General features: G+C 51.0%; 1 protein-coding gene across 7 annotated transcripts in view; it reads left to right on the forward strand.

The window, feature by feature from the left end:
• The first annotated feature begins 2,052 nt into the window (after window positions 1-2,052).
• The window catches only part of SCLY (selenocysteine lyase), a 30,407-nt gene continuing 4,725 nt past the window's right edge, over window positions 2,053-27,734 (forward strand). For 3 of the 7 annotated variants that reach the window (XM_052637097.1, XM_052637102.1, XM_052637103.1), the window contains exons 1-8: window positions 2,053-2,194; window positions 5,232-5,347; window positions 9,959-10,059; window positions 14,825-15,005; window positions 18,371-18,498; window positions 18,680-18,844; window positions 19,926-20,032; window positions 26,212-26,248. In XM_052637097.1, coding sequence (XP_052493057.1) covers window positions 2,130-2,194; window positions 5,232-5,347; window positions 9,959-10,059; window positions 14,825-15,005; window positions 18,371-18,498; window positions 18,680-18,844; window positions 19,926-20,032; window positions 26,212-26,248 — 900 coding nt within the window. In that variant the 5' untranslated portion in view covers window positions 2,053-2,129. Of the gene's footprint in view, window positions 2,215-2,419; window positions 2,476-5,231; window positions 5,348-9,958; window positions 10,060-14,824; window positions 15,006-18,370; window positions 18,499-18,679; window positions 18,845-19,925; window positions 20,033-26,211; window positions 26,249-27,734 lie in introns of those variants that run through there. The other 4 variants (XM_052637098.1, XM_052637100.1, XM_052637101.1 and 1 more) reach the window with 4 other exon arrangements.

Below are 27,734 nucleotides of genomic sequence, written 5' to 3' on the forward strand. Positions count from 1 at the left end.
CTGTAGTCCATGAGGTCACAAAGAGTTGGACATGACTGAGTGACTGAACTAACTGAACTGACTCCTTGTAGACCTGTCCTCTCTGAGGACTTACTCTGCTTTATGACTTTTCCCCCTTGGATGTGAGCTCTGTTTGCTGCATTTACTATTTCACTGCCACGGAGATGGCATTTCCTCAAATATTTGATCTTTACTGGACACTGATTTCATAATTACCCTCTGCAGGCATCTGCTGCATGTGTGACCAGCCCACTCGTTATCATGTGGTTGATACCGCTTTTAAAAACGAAGAGTGGAGTCCAGGCCATGGTCCTGAGTGTGGGGCACTCTCAACTCTAGTCTCCATCACTACCTTCGATGTACCCATCTGGAACCACAAACCTCTAACTGCTGCCTAACTAGTCCAAGGAGGGCTGGATCAGTCCCCTCGAGCTCCCATCCTGACAGCCTTCCATACAGAGAATGAAGCCTGCCCCCCACCTGTCAACTTCCCCACCCACCTCTGCTCTTAACCTCCTAGCTGCTCACGGCCTCCAGGACTTTCTACCTCTTCTTCATCTTCAGCCTCCGTGTTACCTGCCTTCTTGAAGCCCCGGCATCCTGTGCCCCTTCTTACCTCCGTCCTCAACCTTCTAAGAGCTGACTACATCCTCCACCTCTCCCTGTGTCCTTGCTTCCTCTGCGCTGCACTCTCACCCTCCCCCACAGCTCTCATGAAATTCCTTTCACAAAACCATGAGTAGCTCCTGCCTGTTATATACAGTAGACACCTCAGACCTCCTCTCAATTACTACCTGTGCTCTTGACACTCTTCACTCTGTTTCCTCTTTTCACTGGCCCTGAGCTTCTGTTTATCTACTTGCTTCTTAAATTTTCATGCGACTTTTGCTCCAGACTGCATTTGGCAAGACAAGAGCTCGGTTTGCATGCAGGAATGAAAGGAAATAAAGAATCCAGAAAGGAAAGAGGCTTGCTGAGCTGCAAAAGACAACTTCGGGACCCTGCCAGGAGATAACATTGAGCAAGCCTACGAAAAATCCAACTAAAATTCAGTTTCTTGGCAAAGCCTCCCTGCGTTCAAATTCTGGCCCCATTCCTCCCCGTGTGAAGGTGGGCAAGATGCTGGCCTTTCCTCTAACTGGACATCCTCGCGTGTAAGGTGGAGCTGCCAGGTACCTACTGGATAAAGGTGATGCCAAGACGAAACCAGTGAATACACGAAAGGCGCTTGGAACGCCGCCTGGCACACGCTCGGCGCTCAAACTCAGAAACTGTTAACTTGCCAAAAGGGCAAGAGGCGGTGGGTGGCTCATTAGCATTCAGGAATCTGCATCCTCGCCCTCTCACCGCTTTCGCAACCGACTCGCGTTACGGTCCGCGGCGGTCGGCGGGATGCACGGACGCTAGACACTCCCATCCGAGAGGTCGTGCTCCGCCGGCCGGGGCGCCTTCCCGTCCGCGTACCGGCGCTACTCCTGCCCTCGCTCCCGCGTGCCCGGTGGCGCCCCCGCTCCCTAGGCCCGCCAGACCCCCTGCCCCGCGCGGTGGTCCTCCGGTCTCGCCTAGCCCCTCAGACCCACCCTCGCGAGTCGAGCCCGAAGTCACCACGCAGAGGGTCGGGTCACGGTGGAGGCGCAAGGTGCGGCCTACCGGCCTCGGCTGACCGCGGATCCAGCTCCAGCCGAGCGGACGTAGCCGGACCGGCGACCGAAGCCCCGCCAGCCCGGGTCGGGCACCTCCTCCTTGCGCGCCGCCGCTGTGACCACGCCCCCGGGACGCACCTGAAGCCCCGCCCCCAGCCCGTCTCCTCAGCGCGCGCGACCGGGAGCCCCGCCTCCCCGCGGAGCACCGCCCCCTAGCGCGCCGCCGACGTGATCACCCGTGTCGCATTTGAAGCCCCGCCCCCAGCCCGTCTCCTCAGCGCGCGCGACCGGGGACCCTGCCTCCCCGCGGAGCGCCGCTGCAGCGCGAGGATTGGCCGGAGCTGCACGGCTCAGCCAATCCGCAAGCGCTCCGGCGCCCGCAGCCCCGCCCCCTCCCGGCGGCGCTCCTAACCGTGACAGGCTCTGCGGGTCTGGGCCTCGCCTGAGGGGACTGGCGGGCTGGAAACGGGCCGCGGTGGGGTCGGGATGGAGGCGGCCGGGGCGCGGAACAGGGACGCGCGGGGCCGAGCGGAGAAGAGCCCGCCCGAGAGGTGCGCTCCTAGAGGGGAAGGTAGGGAGAGCCGTAGGCGCGCTCCTGCAAGAAGACCTCCAGGCGCCGCGTGGCGGTGGCGGAGGGTGGCGGCCGGCGGGTGGTCATTCCCCGAGGGACGCTGGGGCGGCAGGCGGCCGCTGTCGGCGGAACGGGGCTTTCCCTGGGAGCGGGGCGCCAGCTGGCCGGTCACTCGCGCGCAGGAGAGTCCGCGCAGCAGGCGGCGATGACCGCCGGGAGGACGAGCGGCGCACGGCGGGGCCTGGGAAGGGCTCCGGGGAGGTGACGATCGGGCCGAAAACCCCAGGGACACCCAGGAGTCCGCAGCACGAGTTCTGCCCGCGGGGTCCCGGGCGGCGGGGGCCGCGGACCGCAGGGCCTGGGGCAGCTGTCCACCGGCAGAACCCCGGGGGGGCGGGGAACTTGGGGCGTATTTTCACTGCGATGGGGCTCCTGGAGGTTTGAGCAGATGTAATTTAATTATATTATAAGGGAAGTGATGTAATCTAATTATATTATAGGTTGCTGTTGTATATTTTACAGGACTCCTTCTGGCTGCTTGGTAGGGAGTCAGGGTTTGCAGCAATCAGGAAAACCCGTTAGGAATTTGCAGTCATCTGGGAGGCAGAAGTGGTGTGGCCCTCAGCGGGCGCAGGTGTGGCGAAGTCCGAATGTACCTGATAAAACCTGCCCGACTTGCTGATGCTTACTCCAAGCGTGGGCTGGGGGTGAGGTGGGGTGAGGAAGGAGTCGGGGTGGGAGTGTTAAGAAGGAAGCTCCCAGGCTTGAGCAGCTGGAGGAGTGGGGAGCAAGACTGGGAGATATTTCAGTCCACGGATGCTGGGACCGTCTTCCCCTGGGTGGGGGTGGGGCGCGGCGGAAATGCTTTCTTTGGGTGTGTGTTTGAGAGTCTTCATCCTCAGTCCAGGAATTTGTTAAATACTTTGGCGGGGGAGGGGGTAATCCTCTCTACCGGAATGTGAGAAATGGGTGTGTATCTTTAACTTTTGGGTCTAGGCCTAAATCTGACTGTTCTTTCTTTCGGTTTCATTTGCCTGGGACGGAGAAAAGGGAACTAGGAAGGAAAACGTACTGACTGAAGGCAGAGATTCACGATGCCTTTTCATTTTTCAGTTATGAATCTAATAAAGTTTAATTTTCCCATGCAATATTGATAACACTTTAAGGAAGCAGCATATACCGGGGGAGAGTAATCTGTAATGCGTTCCTCTGAAATTCAATCTGTGAATTAACTCAGCCAAGCAGAAGATTGAAGAGCTGTGTGGTCACTAGTAGTATGAGGAACTTCGAAATACTTACCGGAAGTGAGAGCAAAATTACGGACACAAGCAGATTTAATTCTCAGCAGCAGGGATTCCTAATCCCAGGGTGGTCAAGGAATGCTGGTCAGATTTCCCAAGCCCCAAAGCCCTGTACTTGGGCATCTTAGAGACAAAATGTTGCATTCAAACACTCCATGGATTTAAAAAATGTGTTTAGCAGCCACCGTTGGTAATTGTGTTTGAATTTTCATGTGAATTGGCTTAAACACTATTGTTGACTTAAAAATCAGGTAAAATAATGAATAGTATCTGACAGAATTGTCTGCTGTATACGTTCATGAACGTTTCTGAGATTTTTCAGAAATTTTTATTGGAGTTGATTTTCAATACTGTGTTAGTTTCAGGTGTACAGCAAAGTGAATCAGTTATATATATACATGTGTCCATTCCTTTTTTTTTTTTAAGGTTCTTTTCCCATATAAGCCATTACAGAGTATTAAGTAGAGTTCCCTGTGCTTGAAAGTTTTTGATTCTGATAGCTATATAATATATAGTTAAGTCGCTCAGTCGTGTCCGACTCTTTGCGACCCCATGGACTATAGCCCACCAGGCTCCTCTGTCCATGGGATTCTCCAGGCAAGAATACTGGAGTGGGTTGCCATTTCCTTCTCCAGAGGATCTTCCCAACCCAGGGATCAAACCCAGGTCTCCCGCACTGCAGGCAGACGCTTTAACCTCTGAGCCACCAGGGAAGCCCCCTTATATATATGTGTGTGTATATACACACACAGGTAAATTCCACCTAGGAGTCTTTCAGGGCTGTGCACTTTCTTGTGACATTTGTCACCTTAAATGTCAAGCCCCTACTGTGTGCCAGCTGTTGTCCTCAATGTTGGCAACACACCTGGGAGTAAGATGGGAGCTCGTGGAGCTGCTGTTCAGTTACATTCTATCAAGGCAGAGAATTAACAAGGAGCGAGTCTCGTGTGTTAGATGATGGGGTGCTGCGGAAAAGCAGGGGGACACACAGCCCTGCAGAGGAGGGCAGGGGTGGCTGCAGTTTCATTTAGAAACTAGCCTCATGAGGTCAAGTTGAGCAAAGACCTAAAAAGTAAGGCAGTGGCGGAGGGCATCGTCATTATGGGCAAAGAAAACGGAAAATGCAAAGATAGGAACCCCTGAGACTGCAGTGCGGGGGACACAGAGGGGCTGCTAGAGGAACTGTGGGAGCCTAGGTTACCCGTGCCTCATGGCCATCACAGACACCACCGGGAAATACAGGAAAACTGCCAGTGAAGTGGTGAAGTTCAAACACCAGGGGAAAAGCCCTCAGGAATGTGCGACTCCCTGGGCCTGCAAGGTTCCCCCTTTCCATCAGAAGGAAGCAGCATGGGGTGGAAAGAAGCTCTGGAAGCCTAAGTGGACAGTCTCCTAGCAGTGATAAAGAAAACTAGCAAATACTCCTCCTATAAGCTACTTCAGTCATGTCCGACTCTCTGCGACCCTACGAACTGTAGCCCACCAGGCGCCTCTGTCCATGGGATTCTCCAGGCAAGGATGCTAGATAATCAGAAATCATGTATACATTTTCCATAAGTGACACAGACGTGGGCATTCCTAAGCGCACAGCATAATTGCAGAAAAGCCCCTGACCTTGACATTATTTGCTCCTGCTGACGGCATAGACTGAGTGCAGCTGTTTTTCCACATTTCATCTTCTTGTCCTTAAGAGGCACATCTTTGTTTTCTCTCCAGCAGGAAAGTGTATATGGACTATAATGCAACCACTCCCCTGGAGCCAGAAGTGATTGAGGCCATGACGGAGGCCATGCGGGAAGCCTGGGGAAATCCCAGTAGCTCTTACCCAGCAGGTAATTCTAGAAGACGTGCCCAGATCTGAGATGAGGGGCAGGGGAGCTCTTGCAGGAACTCTACACCACATGGCATGGCTCGGTTTTGAGTGGATTTTCTGTTAACCGCACGTCTTTAGCTGTAACTCTGGATAGTTTTTTTTTTCCTGAAGAGACCAAATTTGAGCTTTGTTGATACCATAATCTTTCATCTTTAACATGCTCTCCTGTCCCCCTTTCCCAGATGAAAAAGATGTCTTATTAAGAGCTGCTTGTAGGGCACTTCCCTGATGATCCACTGGTTAAGACTTGGTGCTCCCAATGCAGGGGGCAGGCATGGGTTTGATTCCTGGTCAGGGAACTAAGACCCTGTTTGCTGCAAGGTGCAATCGAAAAAAAAAGTTGTTTGTAATAACAGTACATATAAGACCCTGTCACGTATCTGTCTCCATCCATCCTTACAAAATTTGCAAACTAGATCTTTTACATAATCAGGATCACATAGAATCCTGGCCTCCTTTTTTAAAAATTAAAGTTCTTTCACCTCAGTTCAGTTGCTCAGTCATGTCCGACTCTTTGCGACCCCAAGGACTGCAGCATGCCAGGCTTCTCTGTCCATCACCAACTCCTGGAGCTTAATCAAACTCATGTCCATCAAGTTGGTGATGCCATCCAACCATCTCATCCTCTGTCCTCCGCTTCTCCTCATGCCCTCAATCTTTCCCAGCATCAGGGTCTTTTCCAATGAGTCCATTCTACGCACCAGGTGGCCAAAGTATTGGAGTTTCAGCTTCAGCATCAGTCCTCAAAATGAATATTCAGGATTGACTGGTTGGATCTCCTTGCAGTCCAAGGCACTCTCAAGAGTCTTCTCCAACACCATAGTTCAAAGGCATCAATTCTTTGGCACTCAGCTTTCTTTACAATCCAACTCTCACATCCATACATGACTACTGGAAAAACTGTAGCTTTTACTAGATGAACCTTTGTTGGCAAAGTAATGTCTCTGCTTTTGAGAATGCTGTCTAGGTTGGTCATAACTTTTCTTCCAAGAAGCAACCATCTTTTAATTTCATGGCTGCAGTCACCATCTGCAGTGATTTTGGATCCCCCCCAAAAATAAAGTCTGGCACTGTTTCCATTGTTTCCCCATGTATTAGCCATAAAGTGATGGGACCGGGTGCCATGATCTTCGTTTTCTGAATGTTGAGTTTTAAGCCAACTTCTTCACTCTCCTCTTTCACTTTCATCAAGAGGCTCTTTAGTTCTTCGCTTTCTGCCATAAGGGTGGTGTCATCTGCATATCTGAGGTTACTGATATTTCTCCCAGCAATCTTGATTCCAGCTTGGTCTTCATCCACCCCAGCATTTCTCATGATGTACTCTGCATAGAAGTTAAATAAGCAGGGTGGCAATATACAGCATTAATGTACTCCTTTCCCAATTTGGAACCAGTTTTTTGTTCCATGTCCAGTTCTAACTGTTGCTTCTTGACCTGCATACAGATTTCTCAGGAGGCAGGTCAGGTGGTCTGGTATTCCCATCTCTTTAAGAATTTTCCACAGTCTGTTGGAAATATGTTTCTCATTTATTGTTGTTTCCATGTAGAGCTTTAAGTTGGAGGTTCTGCAAAATGATTTGCTTTAGATCAGTAGTTACTTGGCTGAGTCACATTGTGTTTTGCAGATGGTGAGCTGAAGCTGTGCCTTCTTATTTAAAGTTTTATCAGGGATGCATGCCGTATGCATGCTAAGTTGCTTAGGCGTGTCCGACTCTTTGCGACCCCGTGGACTATAGCCCACCAGGCTTCTCAGTTCATAGGATAGGGTTTAACAACTGTTGCTGTTCAGTTGCTAAGTAATGTCCAACTCTTTGCGACCCCATGTACTGATAGACTGTACGCTATGCAGTCCGTGGATTTCTCCAGGTCAGAATACTGGAGTGGGTAGCCTTTCCTTTCTCCAGGGGATCTTCCCAACCCAGGGATCAAACCCAGGTCTCCCGCATTGCAGGTGGATTCTTTACCAGCTGAGCCACAAGGGAAGCCCAAGAATACTGGAGTGTATAGCCTATCCCTTCTCCAGCAGATTTTCCCGACCTAGGAATCAAACCAGGATCTCCTGCATTGCAGGCAGAGTCTTTACCAGCTGAGCTATCAGGGAAGCCACTGTCCCGGAGTTTGCTCAAATTCATGTCCATTGAGTCAGTGATGCTGTCTAACCATCTCATCCTCTGCTGTCACCTTCTCCTTTTGCCTTCAATCTTTCCCAGCATCAGGGTCTTTTCTATTGAGTCAGCTCTTTGCATCAGGTGGCCAAAGTATTGGAGCTTCAGCTTCAGGGTCAGTCCCTCCAGTGAATATTCAAGGTTGGTTTCCTTTAGAATTGACTTAGCAGTGTTGTTTTAGTCACTAAGTCATGTCTGACTCTTTCCAACTCCATGGACTGTAGCCAGCCAGGCTCCTCAGTCCATGAAATTTTTCAGGCAAGAGTACCGGAATGGGTTGCCATTTCCTTTTCCAGGAGATCTTCCTGACCAAAGGATGGAACCTGGGTCTCCTGCATTGGCAGACAGGTTCTTTGCTGCTGAGCCACCAGGGAAGCCTCTGACTTAGCAATACTTGTGTACAGATTTACAGGCTTTTGTGGGTTTTCATGTCCATTTGCTTAGTAAGCTTGGTAAATAAAAGCCTTTTCAAAATCAGATATGAGTCATTCATTAACTTCATTGTTGGTTTATTTTGTACTTGTATTCTGATTAATCTTTTGGACTTTGCCTTGTAGCTAATTTTTCCTCTAGAGAAACTGAACTTTCTCATGCATAAAACTGGAGAATGTGGAAAACAATTGAGTGCTAATAAAAAGCATTTGTCATGAAGAGGTTTAGGAATAACCCTCAGGAAGAGGCTTTCGTCCTGCCCTGTGAGCGGTGGGCATTTTCTGTGTTTGTGTGAAAATGGGATCTTACCGTAGTTACCTTGAGGTTGACCTGTGTGATTGTCAGCAGCTGTTTGTCTTCCCTGCCGAGAGGTGTTCTGTTATGCTGTGTTCATGCTCGCATCTGCTGACGGGTGTGTGAGCTGTCCCCGGTTCTTGGCGACTGCAAATGGCACTGCTTCGAATGTCGCGCACGAGTCACGGTCATCGCCTCTTCTCGGGTAAACAGTGTTCACCATAAACACCTAGGAGCGGGATGGTGGGATCAGATGGGAAGTGGAGATTAGACTCCTTAAGGAACCGCTGCCCTCTCTCCAAAGCGCTTGTACCATTTTGTGTTCCCACCGGCGTGATGAGAGTTGCATTTCCTCCGCAACCTCCTGGCCACTTGGACTGGCCAGTCTTTTCATTTTAGCTGCTCTAATGGGCACGTGACGGTAGAGGTAGCCCCACGAATCCTTACGAAGAAAGGTCTCCAAGACTTTGTCGATAAGTGGAAGGGGGCGTTTTTGCAAACCAGTATGTAAATTATGAAACCCACTTCTGAAAAGGGAAAAGAAAAGAAACGCTTAGATGAAAGTCTGTCAGTGCGTCGGGAAAGGCTGCAGGCTGCCACACACCACATGGGCAGGGAAGGCAGGGTGGGCCGAGGATCAGCCCAGAGGCTCCTTTGAGGGGCTTCTCAGCAGAATCCTGGGGCAGGATGGGGAGGGAGCAGGTGGACGGGCCCGAGCGGCATGCCTGCGGGGCTCACGGCGTGCCCCGTGTGCTCCTGCCCATGTTGACCGACGCTATCACAGCCTTTCAAGTATCACTAACTGAACAGACTGGGTCTCCTAAACACCGCAGACCTTTCTAACTTGTAATGATAACTTAATGCAGTAGGCTTAGGGAGTGTGTGGATGACTTCGTATATGTATTTTTACCTCATCTTTTTACATTTCTATCTTTATGTGTGTTTTCTTATTTACATATTTCTTATAGTGGTACCTGCTCAAAAAAGTATTTTCATAAATAGGACTGAATGGTCCAAAAGTCTGGAGGCTACTGGTCTGTAGTCGAAGTATGAATGGTCATAGACATCTCCACAGTTCCTGCCCTGAGCCCTTCTTTCTCCACCATGTGAAGCTCAGTTCCTGCTTCCTGCTCTTCCATGAAACTAGGGGTAGCTGGGCTCCGAGCCCAGGTTTAAAAGCAAATGTGTCCCTGGGACGGTGATCTCACTAGTGACCGAGGGGACTGCATTGTGACATATGGCGCTGGACTTTGTATCGAGCAGTCGTGGGCTCTATTTCTGCTTATTTTTGTTGTTTTGCAGCGAGATCTATTACTCCACCCTTTCCTTCTCCCATCTGCCCGAATGGGAAGCGGGGCAGATGGCCACAGATCCTCTCTCATAGCATTGGGTAAGAAGAAAGCCACGTCTCAGAATTTTAGGGCTCCGGCCTCTTCCCTCAGCTGTTTCTAGCTCCTCCCAAGTTCCTTGAATCTCAGTGGGTCCCCCTGATTTGCTGGCCTCTTCCCGTTGTCCCTTCGCCACGTGGTATGTAGGCTGTCACTCACGTTGGTGAACATGCGTTGTCCTAGAACCGCCCACTCAGCCCTCCTGCTCCCTCATGACTGGTCGTTCCTTTAAATGTGTGTTGATTGGATTTGGTGCAGCAAAGTTACTGAATTTCCACTTTGGTTCCTCCAGGTAGGAAGGCCAAGGAGATTATCAACACGGCCCGGGAGAACCTCGCCAAGATGATAGGTGGGCAGCCTCAGGACGTGATCTTCACTTCGGGGGGCACCGAGGTAAATAGTCCAGAGTCTCATGTTCTTTCAGCTGTCAGTAATTAAAAAAAAGATGAGGTGGTGCCCTCTTGGTATTATGTCTTTTAAAGAAAGAGTAATGCTTTATCTTGGTCTTTTGCAAATTAGCCTGATTGTTAGACAGCGTTCATCCTATAAGTGAATTCCAGGGGGCTGATAGGATATTTGTTACCTAACATATGAATTAACTTGCTTGCATTGCTGTCTCAATAAAGAGAGTTTCTCCGTCGTTTTGCCCTGGAACCATTCCTTTATATCCCCAAGTTTACCGTATTAAGAGGTTTGCAGTCAGAATGGCCATCATCAAAACATCTATAAGCAACAAATGCTGGAGAGGCTATGGAGGAAAGGGAGCCCTCCTACACTGTTGGTGGGGATGTAAATCAATGCAGCCACTATGGAGAACAGAATGTGTGTGCTTTGGGACCACTCTTTGGGACCCCATGGACTGTAGCTCGCCAGGCTCCTCTATCCATAGAATTCTCCAGGCAAGAGCACTGGAGTGGGTAGCCATTCCTCTCTCCAGAAGATCTTCCTGACCCAGGAATTAAACCCAGGTTTCTCGCATTGCAGGTGGGTTCTTTACCATCTGAGCCACCAGGGAAGCCCTATGGAGGTGCCTTAAAAATTAAAAATAGAGTTACCATATGATTCACCAATCCCACTCCTGGGCTCCTGGGCATATACCCAGAAAAGCTGAAAACCCTAATTCAAAAAGATACGTGCACCTCAGTGTTCACAGCAGCACTATTTATAATAGCCAAGGCATGGAAGTAACCTAAATGTCCATCAACAGATGAGTGAATAAAGAAGATATGGTACATAAATATAATACATGCTGAGTGCAGTAATTCAGAGATAGACAAGTATTATATGATATCTCTTATACATGGAATCTTTAAAAAAAAAAATGATCCAAATGAAGTGATTTATGAAACAGAAGTAAACTCACAGACTTAGAAAAGAAGCTATGGTTACCAAAGGGGAAGCGGGGGCAAGGAGAGATAAATTAGGAATTTGGGATTAACATATGCGCACTACTATATATAAAACAGATAAATGACAAAGACCTATTGCACAGCACAGGGGGTGATATTCAACATCTGGTGATAACTTGTAATGGAAAAGAATCTGAAAAAGAATGTATGTATAACAGAATCACTTTGCTGAACACCTGAATCCAACACAACATTGTAAATCAACCATACTCCGATTTTGAAAAAAAAGAGTGTGAGGTTTGACCCATTTGAGAGGTATTTCTTTTTAAACAGATAGAAGATTCTCAATGATAGTATGATGACATCAAGTCCTCTACTCAAGTCATTCTTACCACCTCATTTCCTGAGGGTCTTTCACAGGTGATGTGACTGTCCACATTAAAAAAACAAAAGAATCTGCAGCTAGATTATTAGTAAGTAAATTTAACAAAGTTATTAGATTAAGAAAATCGAGTGTATTTTTATGTATCACCAACAATGCATATTTATCAAAGTACCAAAAAATATCAAATACTTAGGAAATAAATCTAGTAAAAGAGATTTTGTAAACCACTCCCCACTCCAGTACACACACACACTGGGAAAGGAGAAGAATTTCTTGCCAAGAGCCTTCAAAGCAGTTCTGAATAACTGGAGCATGTACCACATTCACAGATGGGAAGACTCTGTGTAAGTGCGTCAGCTCTTTAGATCTTTGGATTCAGTGCGATGTCAGTCAGAACTCTGACTCCGTTTTTATGGCGCCTCACTGTATAGAAATACAAAATGCCAAGAACAGCCAAGGCTTCTTGAAGATCAAGAATGCGGTGAATTGCTCTATGAATTAAGACAGATGGCCTTAGGGCAGTGAGAAACACCGGACCAGAAACAGGGCCACACCTGAGTGGGCCCTTGTTCCGTGGCGAACCCTGGCCCTTGTGATGCTGAAGAGCGATAGATTTTCCTAAATACAAAAACCTTTAACCATAAAAGATTGATAAATCCTCCCACCACCACAAAGCAACCTGTAGTTCATCAGTGAACCCTGAGGGAAATCAGAAGGCCAGCCAGGCATTGGGAAAAGACGCTTGCAGCAAATAACTGACAGAAGACTCGCATCCAGAACACACCTGCAGACAACCCAGTAGAAAACGGGCGAGAAACGCGTTAGACCGCGCACTGAGGAGACGCCCTTGTGGTTTCTGCATGGGAAAAGGTTCTCAGCCTCATAGCTGGTCAGAATCAAAGGTAAACAGCAACATGGGCGCCTCTGCCCACCCGTCAGTATGGAAGGAGTAAGACGTCCGACGGCAGGAGGTATCGAGCACAGGGCAGGCGGCGGCCCAGGCTGGAAACCACGCTCAAGGTGGGTGGGCACCGCCTGGCGAAGCTGAGGCCGTGTCGCCCCGTCAGCCAGCTGCTCCGCTCGGCGACATGCCCGAGAACGGGCCGTGTGGACAGGGGCAGGTGGGGCCGCTTGTGCCGCCTTCATGACAGATGGAGACCAGGGGTGACCCGCACGTCCCTCCACACAGCACGGACGGGTGCTCACGTCTCTGGGCAGTCCCAGGTGGAGGGTACCAGCCAGTGCCCTGTGGCAGCCGGAGCACTCCCAGGTGTGGATCGAGGGTGCCAGCCCGAGACTAAGCTGACCCCCGCCAGAGGGGCCTGGTTAGGGGCGGGGGGCTGCTGACAGGCCCCTGGGCAGTGACCACCCCCGCACACCAGGTCCAGACTCCTGATGGCCCGAAAGCAGCCGCCCCAGCGGCCCTGTGGCCATCTTGATCTCGTCTGGGGCCAGGTGCCAAGCAGCCTGTTGACCTGAAGGCACAAGGTGCGTTTTCAGTAGTGACCGACTGGTTCGCACAGGGGCTGTCGTGTTCTCAGCACCTCCGGGGCACTCGGCATGGGGTCCCGTGCCCCTCGGTACCTGCAAGTGGAGGCCGCCCGGCAGCTTTGTCAGCTCTCGGTGGGTCGGATCAGCTCTCAGTGGGTCAGATCAGCTCTGACCTGAGGGCCCCCCTTCCTGGACCACTGCAGGCAGCAGTGTTCTCAGAAGGGGTGACCTGGGACTTTATAAAGAACCACCCACCACTCAGAGAAGCGCATCCAAGCCACCCATCCTGGCCCTCTCCCCTAGCCACCCAGTTTGACGCGTCTTGGGCCTTGGGGTCCCTGCACTGACTGCCTCATTCCTCCTGCAGGGCCCCCTGTTTATACTCTCAGAACCTTTCAGTCCCGGCCGGCTGACAGTGCACAAGGCTCCTCACCACCGAGCAAGCACAGCCCCTGCCTTCGCGCAGGCGGTGCCTTCGGATACCTGAATAGGTTGGATTTCAGCTGAGAAAAAGATCAGTTCAGTTCAGTTCCATTCATATGAAGGTCAGGAGGCAAATAAGCAAAATCGGTTAGGAATGCTTACGCAGGAAGGAAAACAAGCAGGAAAATGATTACCATACAAATCAGGGTGGTGTTAGCTGGGGTGGAGGAGGTAGTGATTGGGGGGCGCCTAAGTGGGGGCTGTGTTTTTCCTCTTGATCCATGTTATTGTTACTCAGATGTTCACTGTCATGCTTTCTCATTAAATTTAACATTTCTATGCTCTTCTGTATGTACGTTATATTTAATAACAAGAGTGAAGTGAAAGTCGCTCAATCATGTCCAACTCTTTGCAACCCCATGGACTATACAGTCCATAGAATTCTCCAGGCCAGAATACTGGAGTGGGTAGCTGTTCCCATCTCCAGCGGATCTTTCCAAGCCAGGAATCGAACGGGGGTCTCCTGCATTGCAGGCAGATTCTTTACCAGCTAAGCTACCAGGGAAGCCCATATATAATAATAATGAGAACAATAATAATAATAAGAGAAAAAGATTTAAAACAGAAATCTCCCACCTCATCTCCTCAGTGATCCACTTCCTGTCCCTACAGGAGACCAGTACTGTTAGTTTCTGTTGAGTCCTGCAGAGACAGTCTCTGCCTTAAAAGCAGCTATGGGTGTAGATAATTTTACCTTCTCTCTTTCCCTTTTTGCCTCTTCAAGGAAGGATGTGGTGGGGAGGGGTGTGTGTGAATGTGTATGTGTGTTGCCCTTTTTATACAGACTGTAGGATGCTGGTTCCAGTGTATGCTACCTTTTCCTTTAACAAGTGCCTTTGAGGTCTTTGGTATCAGCCTGTGGAGTGGCCCCTCGATGCTACAGCTGCTTGGTGTTCACTAAACAATGTGTAATTATTTACCAAGTCCCGTTATTTGATAGACATTGAGGCGCTCCGAAGATTTTGCTGCTTCATCTTTGTACACTTGATCAAGTTCACGTCCATCGCTTTGCTTCTGTGCAAGCAGAGCTGTAGGATCAAGTCCAGGAAGTAGACCTCCTGAGTCAGAGGGCTTATTTGATGGATGCACCAGGCGGCCCTTAACAGGGGTTGCACCAGTTCACACTCCCACCAGCGATGGGTGCCTGGGCAAAATATGCTTTTTTAACAGATTTAGAAAATTTTAAATGTATAATGTTGCTTAACAACAATAACAAAAATCAGAATTCACTTCTGGTGAATTTCTGAAAATTTCTGAAAATTTCTGAAAATTGAAAAGCCCCAGATCTTTGCAGTTGGGTCTTTCAGAAGGCGCAGCTCAGGAGCTGAATTTCTTTGAGACCATTTTTTCCCACATTAGCCAGAAAAGAAACTACAAATGAGAGCAGTTGTTACTCGACGGGTCCCCTCAAGTGGTTATTGTAAGTGACCTTTCCGCTCTGTCTCTGCAGTCAAATAATTTAGTAATCCAGTCCATGGTGAAGCACTTCCACAAAGTCCACGCTGCCAACGGGGACACAGGCGGGCATCCCAGCCCGGTGGACAGGGCCCTGCCCCACATCATCACCTGCACCGTGGAGCACGACTCCATCCGCCTGCCACTGGAGCACCTGGGGGAGGAGCGCAAGGCTGGTGAGTGACCGCTGGCCGGCCCCCGCCCGCCGGCCGTGCTGTGGTGCAACGCTTACACGGCCTGTGCTTCTTCCATATTTTCCCTGAGGGACAAATCGTTCAGTGTGTGGAACAGGTCATTTATCACCAAAGGATGCATAGACTCTTGTGTGTGATCACACACACACAGAGACACACACCACCATAATCAGTGTGTAGAACTGGTCATTTATCATCTAATGATACATAGACTCTTGTGTATAATCACACACACACCACCTCCTGGTTGCCAACTTGCTTACTCTCCTGTAGTCCAGTGCCTCATAAGACCTGAAGACCTGCAAAGAATTACCATTTTGCTCAATCCAGAGCCCACCTCACCATGAACTCTGCGTTCTTTACATGGTATGGTGGTGGTGTCCAACTTTTTGCAGCCCCATGGACTGTCTTACCAGAATTCCTCTGTCTGTGGAATTCTCTAGGCAGGAATACTGGAATGGGCTGCCATTTCCTCCTCCAGGGGATTTTCCTGACTTAAGGATCAAATTTGCATCTGCTATGTTGCAGGCCGATTCTTTACCACTGAGCCAGCAGGGAAGCCCTTTGGGTACGATAAGTAAAAGCTTATTTAGTAGCACATCTATAAACGCTAACTGTGCTTTTCATTCTTTGATTTTAATCATTAAATCTTGGCTTCCTCCCTCTGGTAGAAAGGAAAAGGACGCAGTAGACATGACTTCTGGTGGCAAAAACAAGAACCAGTGCCCTCCTGCGGGGAGCCCTTCTCGGCACAGAGGAGGCTCGGGACTCTCAGGTGGGGGGCAGGGGTGGTCCAGGGCCCCCAGGAGGTGCCCCTGCCCATGGGTCTGAGGGCAGGTGGGGCTTGCCCAGCAGTGGCAGTGGTCCTGGTCACTTCCGGCCCTTCCTCCACTTTTCCTGTGAAGTGGCATCCCGAGACATAGGGTGTCAATACTAGCCTTTCAAAACCAGTTTTAAAAAGTCATCATTCTCAGAACAGCAGAGGTTGAACTCTGCTTGGAATAAGACAGTGCTTTTCTGTTCAGTGTTCACCTTACTACCTGATCTGCCTGGAAACCCAGGGAGAAGCAGGGAAAGTGTTTTTATCTTAAGGACAAGGAGTGGGACCAAACTGCTCGGTCTGACTGTGAGCCTTGTTACTGGTTTTCCTGTTTAACTGTTTTCCTGTTCAACTACTGGAAAGGCGTTTCTCTTTGTGGTCTTCCTGAGTGGACCACTTTAACTAAAACAAGTCAGGTCTGACTTTCTTGTCTAAACTGTAGTTCCTTTTCATCCCTGTTGCACTTGTGCAGGGAAAGGCAACGTAATACATTGTTATTAGTTACTGTTACATGTTACCTCCTTTAAAATTACACAAGTTTTTACAAAGTATAGACACGAAGGGATAGAAATAATATAAAGATCTGCAGAAAGGCTTCAAGGAAGAGCAAAGGTTCTTCCCCGACAGCCCTAGTCCTGAGGCAGCCGCCCTCAAGTTTGCCTTCAATACTTTCTCCCGCTCAGTATTATCATTTTAGCTGCTTCCACCTGAATACTTACGCGCTTTGAAACGTCATCTCCACTTCTCGGTTTGTCACTCAAGCACCTGTCTGTCGACTCCCTGGTGTGAAACGGGGACTTGACCTTGCCTGTCTCCCACCCCTCCACCTCCACACTGTGCAAGTGGGTCTGCTTTCGTGAATGTCCGCCTTATGGAGGCGGAACTCACATACTATACCCTGAGCCCATTTGAAGTGTGCATCTCAGTCTCTTTAAAGTGCATTCAGAGTTGTGTGACCATCACCACGACCAGTGATGATGCCTTTCCTGTTCCCACAGAGGACCTCGTTACCTGTGGCTGTAACTGTTTCCCTCACCCCTGGGCAAGCTGGTCCACAGAGTCATCTCTGGAGACTGGCCCATTCTGACTGTCATGTGAAGGGAATCATCGGATACATGGTCTTTGTCACTGGCTTCTCTCACATAGCACTGTGTCTTCCAGGTTCACCCGCATTGTAGCCTGTGCCAATATTTCCTCCCTTTTTATGGCTGAATGATACTCACATTTTATCTGTTCATCATTGATGAACATTTGATATTAATATTATGAATAATGCCATTGGGAGCTTTTGTGTAGAAGTGTTTGTCTGGATGTGTGTTTTTGTTTCTCTCGAGTATCTACCAGGAGTGGAGCTGCTGGGTCACGTGGTAATTCTGTGTTTCACCTTCCAAAGGCTCTGCTTGTTTAACCCTGACCTTTGTATTCCACAGGAGTTGCCCCATTTTACATTCCCACCGCTGGTGCCTGGGGTAGGGGTGGGCTTCCGATTTCTCCGGGTCCTTGCCAACGTTTGTCTGCTGTCAGTGTTTATTACAGCCATCCTAGCAGGTATCAGGTGGCTCTAATGGGCGGGTTTTAATCTGCATCTCCCTGAGGATTGATGATGAGGAGCGGGTGTTCATGTACGTAATAAAGAGACAAACTCCTGGCTGGAGTAGCCGTTTCTTCACTCCCCTCTGAGTCCCACAGTGGAGGCACCAGCAGCAGCCGTCTTTTGCTGCCCCCCCGCCCCCTCCCACCCCCACTCCGGGAGCCCGCCTGGGCCTGCTGGCCAGGCCAGCGCCTCTGTCGCCCACTTGTGAGTGTGGGGTGGGGTCCTCAGGTGTCAGAACCTGGTCCTCCGCCTGCCTCCGCAGTCGGCGGCCCCCCGCCCCGCTCTCCGCGTGTGCACCCTGAACTCAGCTGACGTCTGGGTCCTTTCCTACTCTTTGTGGAGTTCGTTTTCACCTGTCCGCAACCTGGGTGGGCTTCCCTGTTGGCATTAACCTGATGCCACCATCTCTGTGTATTCTGGGCATGGCTAAGAATTCCTTGTCTGCAAGGTGCTGCCCATGTTGAGAAATATATACATTCTCTCGTTTCAGTGGGATCTTGAGGGGGAAGCGGGTATGTCATCTTCAGCATTTTGCACCAGAAACCTGGGCTTAGTCACCCTGCCTGTCTTCCACCTGCAGTAGCAGGGGTCTAAGCGCCGGGGCAGTGCTGGGTACAGGAGGGGCTTAAGGACGGCTGGGTCAGTGCCAAGTGAGTGAAGGTCACGTTGCTGGCACCTCAAGATGCTCTTGTGAACTAAGGTGTCTCAGCTGCTCACAGGCCCCTCAGCGGAGAACAGAGGGTCCCCAGAGAGACCCCACCACTGAGGCTCATTGGTGAAGCCTGCAATCCACTGTCTGTGGGCCTGGTGACAAAGAGTGGCTCATATTCCTTCAGTCTTCTGAACCTTCACAATAAATTGCTTTTTCACTGTGTCCCGATCCAGAGAGGAGGCCCTGTTGGGCTGACCTCATGTTTGTGTCTTACTCCTCAGAGGTCACCTTCGTCCCCGTGTCCAAGGTGAATGGGCAGGTGGAAGCTGAGGACATCCTGGCGGCTGTCCGCCCAGCCACGTGCCTGGTGACCATCATGCTGGCCAACAACGAGACGGGCGTTGTCATGGTGAGTCGCTGTCCTCCTGGGGAGACTGATGGGGACGTGGGCTTCTGGCCCAGCCTCCCGTTTTCCTCCATTCTTTAGTCTGGGAACTTCTGCCGCACCCTTGCTCATGGCTGCTCATTTCTTTGACTCCGGCTCTGTGGAATCAGAGTGACCCGCCCGCTGTCTGCTCTCCCCTCTCCAGCCGGTGCCTGAGATCAGCCGGCGAGTCCGAGCCCTGAACCAGCAGCGGGCGGCAGGGGGGCTGCCGGAGGTGCTCGTGCACACGGACGCCGCCCAGGCCCTGGGGAAGCAGCGCGTGGACGTGCGGGACCTGGGCGTGGACTTCCTGACCATCGTGGGTCACAAGGTTCGTCTGCCTGACCCCCTGCCCTCCCACAGGGAGGCTCCTCAACACCCGTGAGGCTCACCTCTGAGCAGAGCCCAGGGCACCACTCACCCTCCCTCACCTGGCATGCCCGGTGTGCCCACTCAGCAAGGCCCTGGGTCGAGGTGCCAGGCGGACTGTGACCCTGTGGCCAGGCAAGGCTGTGGAGGGGGTAGAGGGAGGGCTTTGGGGAGGTAGGGAGGAAGGGGTTCGGGGGGTGGTCTCAGGTGGGCTTAGCCCGGGAGTGAGTGTTCTCTATAGCTTCCCAGGTGGCGCAAGTGGTAAAGAACCTGCCTGCCAGTGCAGGAGACATAAGAGACGCGGTTCAATCCCTGGGTTGGGAAGATCCCCTGGAGGCGGGCACGGCAGCCCACTCCATATTCCTGCCTGGAGAATCTCCTGGACAGAGGAGCCGGGTGGGCTGCAGTCGATGGGGTTGCACAGAGTCAGACACGATTGGATGACTGAGCAGCTGCAGAGTAATCTCTGCACTCCCAGCCCACCCCCACCCCCACCCAGGGACGGAAGATGCCGGGCTCAGCAGTGAGGGCTTGTCTAACCTGACTCACAGGGCAGCTCAGACAGCGAAGGTGTGGTTTTAGCGACCCTCAGCTCTAGGCTGTGCTGAGGAAATACTAACAGTTAGCAGTAAAGACCCTTCTGAAGCTCTTGTGTCTCTCTCCAGCAGCCAAGAGAACTGGGAGTATTTTTAGTACTTTCTTCCCAGCTGGTTCCCAAGGGAGTGAGTGTGCCCACCTGACACGCCGGCACGTAAAACTTCTCCCTAATGAGGCTGTGAGAGCAGGAGCCGCCCACAGGATAGCCCTCGGCCACCTCTGGCTCCAGCCCATCCATCAGTCTCCCCTGTGGCAGGCAAGTGCCCTCTGCCCCTGAGCTGGGGCCCAGCGTCCAACACCTGCCCCGCACCCGTGTCTGGACGGGTCCCGGCCACGAGACCGCAGAAAGCAGGGCCCTCACATTACATCTCCGTGTCCCTCCCAGCACATGCAGGAGAAGGTGCCCGAAGGTTCTTGCTGGATGAGTGACTGGCTTTTCCTTTCAGTTCTACGGCCCCAGGATCGGAGCGCTCTACGTCCGAGGGCTTGGTGAACACACCCCTCTGTACCCGATGCTGTTTGGAGGTGGACAGGAGCGGAACTTCCGGCCAGGGTAAGGCAGGAGGTGACTGAGCTGTCTGGGTACCGGCTGCGCCGTGCGTGTGCAGGGCAGCGGCCCTCCCGCCTCTTGGAAGCGCTGCGATAGAGCCTCCGCTGATCTGACATGGCCGCACTGGCTGGCTCTGCACTTGGGACCCACGCACGCACCATCTTGCCAGAGAGGGTTCAAAGCAGATGAAGGAATCTGTCTTGTGGCTGCTTCAGTGCGTCAAGTTCCTTCTGTTATTTGGGCCCAGCTGACAGTAGAGGGGCCACTGCACCCTGCCCCAGCGCCGGCTGAGATGTGCTGTTCCCCCTGACTGTGGGGATGCGCAGGGCCACAGGGGAGCATCTGGGTTCCTCTCCAAAAGCTCCTGTGTCAAGACTTGCTGGCAATGGGGGTGGGGCTAGCACCACACGTGTTGTCAGAAATGTGATAACAAGAGGGAGAGACCAGACATGCGCTGGGTCCCTGGCGTTTCTTTTGCCTCCTTTAATCCAGAACTAGAGCAGAAGAAGCCAGCGACTCAGAAACACTAGTAAGGGCTGATAAAGAAAGCCCAACGAGCCCACTCTCCAGGTGGGGGCAGGGAAAGGACACCCTAGCAAGACGGAGGGCTTCTAGACAACATGTGCTGTCCTCCAGCTGTCACCATGGGCACCTGCCTCCACCCATACCTGCACCACGGAGGTGCCAGGGGGCCCAGACTTCCGCCCACACACACTGTGACAGGAGCCCACCCCCTCCAGTGCCAGACAGGGCCCAGTGAGGAGCCAGGACGTCTGCCCCGCCACAGCAGTGCGCCCCCACCACGGTGCCAGCTGGACCCCATGGGGACCCTGGGCCTCAGCCCACACCCGTCACTGGCAAGGTGCCTGCTCCTCTCAGGTGTTGACCTGGACTGAGCTGGGAGCCCAGATGTCTGCCCCTGCCTGGCGGTGATGAGCAGGGTCAGAAAATGCCAGCTACTACAGAAGGGTTAACAAACATCAAGAATCATAAAATAACATACAGACATTGAGGTTTCAGTTAAAAATTACTCATCATACTGAGAACCAGAAAGATCTTAAACCAAAGAGAAGAAACTCTCAATAGATGCCGACACTGAAACGACAGAGATTGTCTGTCTGACAAGAGGTTTTAAGGCAAACACAATAAAATGCTTTAATGACCAATTATGAACACACCTGAAACAGAAGAAGGTGTCAGCGAAGACGAAGAGGAGCAAGACTGAAATTTTAGAACAAACGATTTCAACAACCAAAGTAAAAAGGCCGTACACAGGCTCACCAGCAGAATAGGGGCAACAGAAGAAAAGACTCGGTGAACGGAAAGAACAGAATTAACCAATATGAAAAAGAGAAAGGAAGTAGACTGGAAAAAATTGAGCAGAGCCTCAGAGACCTGTGGGACCAATAGAAGATCTAACATTCATTTCACTGAGGTCCGAGAGGGCGAGCAGAAGGAGGATGGGAGGAAAAAGAACTTGGCAAAGAGACAAATTTGGAAAGAGACAAATTCAGAGATTCAAGAAGCTGAACAAAACCCAACCAAGATAAACCAAAAGAAATCTAAGACACAAAATATAAACTTCCATAAATGAAAGACAAAGGAAAAATCCTCCATACAGCCAGAGGAAAAAATAAACAACTCCTTACCTATAGGGAAAAAATAATTCAAATGTTAGTGGATTACTCATCAGTAACCACAGAGGCCTAAGGAAGTAAGGCAAAATTTTCCAAGTGCTCAAAGAAAAGGCCTGTCAATCAGAGTCATGTCATCCACCAGAAATATCCTTCAGGAACAAAGAAGGAATCAAGATGTTTTCAGATGAAAGAGAAAATTAACAGAATTTGTCACCAGAAAACCTTAATGCTAAAAACGACTAAAGAAGTTCTCTATACAGAAAGGAAACAGTAGAAGAAGGAAACTTGGAACAGCAGAGAGAAAAGAGCTTGATAAGCAAGAATATAGGTAAATAAAATAGACTTTCCTTCTCTTGAGTTTTCTAAATTACGTTTGATGGCCTAGGCAAAAATCATAGCACTGTCTGATGTGCAGGGGGCTTCGCTAGTGGTCCAGTGGTTAAGAGTCCACCTGCCAATGCAGGGACATGGGTTTGATCCCTGGTCCAGGGAGATCCCACATGCTGTGGGGCAACTAACCCCATGTGCCACAAGTCCTGAGCCTGCATGTTGCAGCTACTGAAACCTGCACACCCTAGAGGCCTGCTCCACAACAAGAGACACCGTCCCAGTGGGAAGCCCGAGCGCTGCGGCAGAGCACAGCCCCTGCTCCACAACAAGAGACACCGTCCCAGTGAGGAGCCCAAGCGCTGTGGCAGAGCGCAGCCCCTGCTCGCGGCAGAGACACCGTCCCAGTGGGAAGCCCGAGCGCTGCGGCAGAGAAACCGTCCCAGTGAGGAGTCCAAGAGCTGCAGCAGCGCGCAGCCCCTGCTCGCAGCAGAGACACCGTCCCAGTGGGAAGCCCGAGAGCTGCAGCAGAGCACAGCCCTTGCTCGCGGCAGCTGGAGAAGAGCCCCTGTGCAGCAACAGAGACCCGGCACAGCCAAAAACAAATAATTTTTTTTTAATGTAAGTGGAAAAAATATTTACGATGATTATTTTATGAATGGGGAAGAATAACATATATAAAAAGGTACATTTTCTATTCTTTACTTGAACTTCTGAAAACTGTTTAAGTAACTCACAGAAAAATAGGAAAAAGGAAACAGAGGAAAAAATAGAACAAACCAAAAAAATAAAATGGCAGACTTAAGCCTGAACACCAACTATTACATTAAATGTAAATGGAATAAATGTATCATTAAAAGGCAGAGGCTGATAGAATAAATTTTTGAAAACTGATCTAACCATATGCTGTCTCTTAAGAAACTCACTTCAAATATAGCAAGTTGGGGAAAAGTGTATCATGTAGATCTTAATCTAAGGAAAGCAGGCCTGTGTACATAACATTAGCTAAAGGAGACTCCAGAGCAAAGGAAATTACCAGAGGGTGAAAGGAATAGAGAGTCAGTTCCCCAAGGAGACATGGCAACCCCAACGTGGGTGTGCTAAACAGCACAGCTTCAAAATGTGCGAGGAAACAAAGCCTGAACTGAAAGGAGAAGAAGACAAACCCATGAGTGCAGATGGGCGCTTCATCACCCATCCCTCAACAGTGGAGAGAATGACTAGACAGAAACTGGCCAGGATCTAGAGGGCCTCAGCAGCACCTACCGACAGGAGCTAATCAACACGCCTGGGACTCTCCACCCAGCACCAGTAAGATACCCATTCTTTTCAAGTGCCACGGAATATGCACTAAGATAAGTCACATTCTGTGCCTTCAAACAAACCTCGGCACATTTAAAGCACTGAAATTACACAGAGTGTTTTCCTTAACCACAGTGGAATCAAACTAGAAATCAATAACAGGAAGATTAAGAAAATCTCCAAACACTTAGAAACAACCCACTTATGAGTAATCCGTGGGGCAGATTACTGAAATGAATGGAAATACACTTACCAACATCTGTGGGACACAATTAGAGGATGGCGGAGGGGAAGCCTACAGCACTGAGTGCACGTCAGACAGAGGGGAGCGTCTCCGGTCAGCGAGCCCCCACCCGCAGCACCGAGAACGCAGAGCAAGTTACCCCAAAGCAAACAGGAAGAATTCAGTGACAGAGACGTGAGCAGAGGCCAGTGAGACTATGGACAAAAATCAGTTTTAAAAATCAGCGAATTGAAGATCTGGCTCTTGGAAAACATGGATAAAATTGACAGACATTTAGCAAGACTGACAAAAAAGAGAGAAGAAACAAATTGCCATTATCAAGAATGAAACGATATCACTGTGGGCCCTAGAAGAGCCCACAGAATAAAATTCTTTTTATTATCAAAAAGAATAAAGGAATGCTACAAAGAACCTCACATACATGAATTTGATATGAAGAGTAGACTACTTCATCAAAAAAATATAAGCTACTGTAATTCCCCTAATATGAGGTAGCCTTTCAACGTTGGTGCTGGAACGCTTAGACATCGACAGGTAAAGACAGACATCAGCCCAGGTCTCACACCTTATAGAATGTAACTGAAAATAGAGCATGAACTGAAATGTAAAACATAAAACCGTAAAAATTTTAGGAGAAAATCTTCAGAACCTAGAGCTAAGCAAAGAGTTGTTAGACTCGACACCACAATCATCCATAAAAGGAAAAGTTGATGAACTTCATCTAAATTTTTGCCCTGAAGAAAGCTTTGTTTAGAGGATAAAAAGACAAGCTGCACATTAAGAAAAAATGTTTTCAAATGACAGATCCGCCAAAGGGCTGGTACCTAGAATACATGAACAAAAAACTAAATACGCAACTACTGTACAACCTAGGAGTTTCATTCCTGGACATTTATCCCAGAGAAATGAAGACTTGTATTCACAAGCAAAACCTGTACCCAGAAGTGTTTAGCAGCTTTATTCATCACAGCCACGAACTGCAGGCCACCCAGATGTCCTTTAACAAGCAAGCAGTTAAACAAGCAGGCCACGTGCCTGCTATGGAGCTCCTGTCAGGGATGAGGAGGAAAGAACCGCGGACACACACAACAGCCCGGAGACACCTCCAGAGGAGTTTGGCAAAGGCGAACAGCCAAGCCCTCCAAGTTATGAGCTCTGTGACATCACTTACATGACAAAATTTGAAATGTCCCCCGGGGCTAAGGAGGGAACGGGGCCGAGGGTGTGGGTGATGAAGAGTGGGCGTGGTTAGCGAGGGGCTGCAGGAGGGCCTTTGCAGCAGTGGCCGTGTCTGTGTCTGGTCAGTGTCCAGGCTGGGACTCTGGCCTGCAGTGCTAGAAACTGAGTTCAGGATACACAGAGTGCCTCTGTGCTGTTTCTTCCAGTGACATGTGAATCTATGTTCTCTCAAAATAAAAAGATTAATTAAAAGAGAAAGGAGGGAGAGAGGGGAAACAAAGGAAGAAGAAGGACGTCCCTGGTGGTCCAGTGGTTAAGACTCCACCTCACAATGTGGGGGACATGGATTCGATCCCTGGTCGGGCACTGAGATCTCACATGCCACAGGGCAGGGAAGCCCGCACATCACAACTCGAGAGTGTGCGCCCTGACAAAGATCCCACGTGCCACAAGTAAGATCTGACGCAGCCAAATAAACAGATACTAGGGAAAAGGGAGGGAGGGAGAAGAGGCGGAACAGCAGCTGTGCCAGAGTCTTAGGGCAGCTCTGTGGGTGGACAGGTGTGGGAGCAGGTTTGCATGGCTCTGGGTGGGGGTGGAGTGCTGGGGCAGGGCGGGGACGGGGCTGGGCTCATCCCAGGTCAGACCTTGAGCGATGCGTCAGGTCCAACCCTGTCGTCCTACAGAGGAGCGTGACATTAGAGGTCACACAGCCCTGGATGGAGCCCAGAGCCCCTGGCTCTTCCCAGTCCACCCCGCCCCACCACCTCCAGATGTCAGAGCCCGTCTCAGGGACAGACCTGACCAGGAAGCTTGTCCAGGCAAGGCCAGTGGGACCTGGTGTCCTGCACCCTCTGTGCTGCTCACCTGAGTCCATTCATCTTGCTCTGTTAGTAAACAAGCAGGAAACAGCTCCAGAGGTTTAAGAGGACTTTATTTAGCCAAAGCGGAAAGTTAAGTTACTGTTCTGGTTTTTCCTGAAATGGAGTGAAGCGTTGTAGTTTTAGTTAGATCAGCACGAGGGACTGTTCTCCTGTCCCCTCCTGCACAGCCATGCACATTCCTGCGTGCGCACACACACACACAACACCCCAAATCTCTAGTCACCAAAGATCCACCCCGTATTACAGCTGAGAGGCTGCAGGGAATGGGGTGGGGACAGAGTCCCTGGAGCTTGGCCGGGTTTGGCAGGGGCACCAAAGAGACGGGCTCTGGGGCCTGCGGCCAGAGGGGGGTTTCTCGCGGGGAGGGTAAGGGTCCAGACAGAACTATCACGTGGCTGGCCAGTGACAGCCAGGGCAGACTGCCCACAGTGCACCGCATCTGCCGCAACCACGGAGGGCTTGGGGGCTGGCAGCTGCCCTCGTGGAGGAGAGGTGTTGGCATCACTGTCTTTACTCCAACACCTGACTTTCATATGGCTGGGATTTCTTCCAAGGGTGTTGGTTAATTACTCTGCATGGAAACGGGACTGAATCCCTTGTCTCTTACAGGACAGAGAACACCCCGATGATTGCCGGCCTTGGGAAGGTAAGCCCTGGGGACCTCGGACGGATGCAGCTTGCTTTGTCCATCAGTGTGCAGGGGAACCTCAGTCTTCCTCCTGCGTCTCTTCCTCACTCTCACCCCATGTGCGGGGGCGGGGTCCCCACCAAGCGGACCTGTGGCACCAGCCAGGGGTCCTGCAATTCAGCTCCATCCTGACACTGTCCACCCTCAGGATGAGGTCTCGGTCCCACAAGACCCCCCACCCCCGAAAACTTCAGATGCCAATTGTCACCTGTGCTTGTGACCAACTGGCTGTGCATCTGAGGTTCCCACGGCCCATTCCTCGAGTTCAGTGAGTCTGCTGGAACAGCTCACAGAACTCAGAGGAGCTAGACCACTGACCCCAATAAACAGTTTATCATGAAAGGGTGTGATAAAGGACACAGGTGGATACCCAGAAGGGCAGGATGTGGGAAGGGGCGTCCATGCCCTTGCCAGCAACACCCCCGCCCCCCGCCGCCCGCAGCACCTCTGTGCTCAGCAACCTGGAAGCGCTCTGAAGCCATCCTTCCGGGGTTTTAGTGGAGGCTTCGCTCAATCATTAACTCCGTCTCCAGCCCCTCTCTGCTCTCTGGAGGTGGGGCCGGGGCATTGAAAACCCCATGCTTCTAATCCCGGTTCCATGACCAGCCCCCACCTAGAAGCCCACCCAGAATCACCTCATTAGAGCAGGAGGCACTGCTGTCATCCAGGAAACTCCTGGGACTTGGGAGCTCGGCATCAGGAACCAGAGTCCAAGGCCAAAATTAGAATAACGGCAGCCCCCTCCTGCCACGGTGACTCGAGACTCCCAGGCCTCCATCCCAGTGCAGGGCCAGGGCAGACCAGCGGGCACATTCTGTGGGCTCACAGCAGTTTCCCAGCCACTCCAGTAGGTGGCCCGGGCTTCAGAGAAGGTCATATTCGTGACCCCAATAAACGGGCCAATGTATTAATAAGAGAAACCTCGAATTTTATTTATCAACCTGGAGACATGCTTTTTAGGATCCGTGGAGTGAGTTTCATGTGCCTAGCATTTGAAAGGAACAGACTCTTTTCGAGTCTTCTAATATAAAAAACAGCAACATCATTCCTGCAGGTTTGCTCCTGCCTGGTCCTGCAGCTCGCCGCACACCCCCCACATACACACCTCGCCCCCTCCACCCCCACCCCCCACCCCCGGCCTGAGCCTGGCTGCCCCTCCCCTGAAGATGGGGGCACAGTGCAGCCTCTTAAGGAGGCTCCTTCTGAGGACCAGATGGCGGCCCAGCAGCAGCCTGCCCCTCCCTGGCCACACACAGCCCCTCTGACCCTGCCATCACTTGGGGTGGGGGGCCCACCATCGTCGCCTCCTCGCCCAGCCTGGACCCCCCACACACTGCTCGCCTTCCCCGGGAGGTGTGTGTGTCCTCACCCACCAAGGCCAAGTCCAGGCTTCCTGGCGCGCTCCGCCCCTTCCCCACGCGCCTGAAGGCAGGCCCCTCCTGCT

Source organism: Budorcas taxicolor, chromosome 3 (assembly GCF_023091745.1).
Source record: "Budorcas taxicolor isolate Tak-1 chromosome 3, Takin1.1, whole genome shotgun sequence".
In the NCBI taxonomy this organism is placed as follows: Eukaryota; Metazoa; Chordata; class Mammalia; order Artiodactyla; family Bovidae; genus Budorcas; species Budorcas taxicolor.